Source organism: Ochlerotatus camptorhynchus, unplaced genomic scaffold, assembly GCF_037179485.1.
Source record: "Ochlerotatus camptorhynchus isolate MF236.1 unplaced genomic scaffold, CSIRO-AGI_Acam_v1.1 ptg000193l, whole genome shotgun sequence".
Classification (NCBI taxonomy): domain Eukaryota; kingdom Metazoa; phylum Arthropoda; class Insecta; order Diptera; family Culicidae; genus Ochlerotatus; species Ochlerotatus camptorhynchus.
Genome location: NW_027040683.1, coordinates 3532765 through 3535835, shown reverse-complemented (window position 1 = coordinate 3535835; position 3071 = coordinate 3532765). Strand labels below are relative to the sequence as shown.

At 38.2% G+C, this 3071-nt stretch overlaps 1 protein-coding gene across 1 annotated transcript; it reads left to right on the top strand.

Annotated features, from left to right (window-relative positions):
- The first annotated feature begins 1160 nt into the window (after window positions 1–1160).
- On the top strand, window positions 1161–2301 carry LOC135702507 (uncharacterized). Its single transcript, XM_065223577.1, has 4 exons — window positions 1161–1373; window positions 1432–1676; window positions 1737–1847; window positions 1904–2301. The coding sequence occupies exons 1-4, from the start codon at window positions 1218–1220 to the stop codon at window positions 2037–2039; spliced, it is 648 nt and encodes a 215-aa protein (XP_065079649.1). The 5' UTR covers window positions 1161–1217; the 3' UTR covers window positions 2040–2301.
- Window positions 2302–3071: the final 770 nt, after the last annotated feature.

Here is a 3071-nt window from a genome sequence, read left to right as displayed (position 1 = left end):
TCCATATTTGAGTTTAGTTCACTCATAATCGCCAAAAGTGCAGGAACTCAGCGATGAGTAAATTTGCCTCATGTTTTCCCAGGTTTTCCCAGGATTTTCCAGGGAAAAATTCCCGAATTTGAGAAAAGTAAAGATTGGATTCACTCAGTCTATTGGTACTACTCCGAGACTGAATAAAATTTTCGTCAATTTCCTCATTTTCCGGCAGATTTTTTAGGTTGAAAACCATGAGACAAATTTTACTCATCGCTGAGTTCCTGCACTTTTGGCGATTATGAGTGAACTAAACTCAAATTTGGGTCGTTCTCATTCGCCGTGCATCAAATTGTCATGCCGGTTCACACCGTCTGCACGGCCAATGCGAATAACTCAAAGAGAGGGTCACTTCTACTCAGTTGTATGGATACTTTCTAAAAACTGCAGGAATTCAGCGCTGAGTAATTGCAGTTTTTAGAAATTTCTCATACAACTGAGTAGAAGTGACTCTCTTTCTGAGTTATCCACATTGGCCGTACACCACGGGTAGTGAATGGATCACTGTATGCTGTCAGTTTTGATCTCAACCACTACTGACAGCATGGCGCCACCTGGGCAAAAAGTTAACCGAAAAAATAATGTATGGAATTTGTAATTATTTATCAAATATATCGATTTTGGAAGAGAAAACAGAAAAAAAAAATTGATGGGGCGTTGCATTAAAAAATTGCCAGTTCACATTTTGATAAAATCAACATTTTTCGGTTTTCTGCATACACAATAAATAGCCTTTATGTGAAAAAAATATTTCATGCACTTAGTAGCTTTAATTCTTACCGAAGAGTTTTCTCTCTTTCCGTTTCTAAAATAAATACTTTTGCAAAAATGTTGTGATATTCATATATTATTTTTTTGAATGTCGACTACAAAATCTAAAATATCTATATTACAATCAACCAAACAACTGGACCTACAAACACCTGCAGAGAGTTGATTTGTTTGTCCAGTTCATTTCTGAGGTGTTAATTTGCTAACGAGTATCAAATCAACAATTGGTCAAGACATCGAACACAGCTACCGATGACTGAGCGACGATGGTAACAAGCTAGCAAACGATGCATAGTTGTAAGAACACGATATCGTGATATCGTAAAATATAGATCATTTCCGTTCGCAGAGTTCGTTCATTTGAGCGTGAAACGGCGTGACTTAAAGCAGGTGTTTCAGCATGAAAGGCGAAAATGTGGTTGGCCGTCCATATTTTGATAGCTTTATTAAGTTTGTTACAAGATTGCCAAACTAGTAAATCTGTGGAGCACGCAAGTCAAAATGCAACAGCCACGAAGATTCTACATCGTGAGAAGCGAATCGTCTACACCTACAACAGCGCTACAGGAGTAAGTTGATATGATAGGTTGTGTAAAGTAATCATAGATCATTTGGAGTAATTTGTAGATTCTAGCTGCCTTATCGGTTCCGCTGATCATTCCAAACAGAAACATCTTTGTGTCGTACAATTTCGAAATGAACTACAACATGCCATCGGATGCAACAGATTATACTCAAGGAGTTCTGAAACGGGTCGAATCACCTGACATTCAAACCAAAAGGAATTCAGGAAGGCAGCTCAGTGAGGTGAAGCGAACGGCAACTTATACCAGAAAGAAAATCTACCGATCGATCGAGGTCAATATGAAGAGGTGAGTTTCGGTTTGTGCAACGATAGATTCGCCGAATTCTTTACAGTAAAACCGTTTCAGGCTTGGCTTCAATGGAAAACGATGCATTCTGCGAGCGATTTGCGAAGCTTCGGATACCCCGCTGTGCGAACATAACGGAGTCTTGGGGGATCTGATTCATATATTGCTAACGTAAGTACATACCGACTTACGATCACGACGACAAATATTGATTAAACCTATTTCAGGCCATCGCACTCAAAGGATGAACATTTGCCACCAGAGTTTTACCGGGCGGAGAAAATGGGACATAAACACGACTGCAGCCGATATTGGAGGCACTGTCCCAAGAGTCTGCTGGATGTGATAAGTGTACTAATTTGAGGCATATTGGTTCGGAAAACAGCGGGCTTGTTTGCGTTTCGTACACGGCAAATGTGAAGCTTTAAAAGAGGAGTGATTCTAGGCAATGACGCGTCGCTGCAAATTCATACTTAAGCATCATTTTAACCTATCAAATAATGCAATGTTTACATAGATTTTACCAGGAATAATCAATAAGGCAAACGCTTTCAAGATATATAACATATAATGCTGGTAAGCTTCAAACAGCTATCATCGGTGTTAAAAGTACGACAAACATCGGTAACTTTGATGCATGTGAACGTAATCCAATGTCAAAGGACAGACGGCAACTTTGATTAATAAATGTTAAATATAAACCGTAATGTACCGAATACTGGATGGACGTTTAATTTGCTATAAAATATTGTATTTTGCAGTTGAAATTGGACTCATCAAAAGGGCATAATCGTTAATAAAAGTGCGCTTTTACGTTGTATCGTCTTGAAAGCTACGAACTTTTTCCGTATGAAACAAACAATAAGTGCACCAAAGACACCAACTTATTGAATGAAAAAGCACATACCTATTATCGGTACAGTTGAAAACCGGAAAACCCACTAGCGACAATCGATTTTACTCTCGTTCTATACTTTATACATAGAGTCGGACGGAAGTCAGTGCTGGAAAATATCATTGTCAATGACAAAATCCACGCGATATTTACAGAGGAGGCTCTGTCACTATCATAAGACGAAAATACAGTGACAGAAATTTTCGCTAAATTTTCGTCGATTTTTTTTTTGCCATAACAAAACGTGACAGTGTTGTTAAAAATGTAATAATGAGTTAATTTACCAAGGGGGACGACTCTATCTACGATGCAAAAAAGATTGTGTTTTGCTGTGGCTAGCTGCGTTTCCAAAAAATATGAGAATGAGATCTTTGTCATTGAAAAATGACAGGAATGCTCATGAGTCATGACATATAGTTTCGTCTTATGATAGTGATAGCCCGAGTAGCACATTTTCATCACAATAAGTTACAGCAACTTGTTTATGACTGAAATAAGTC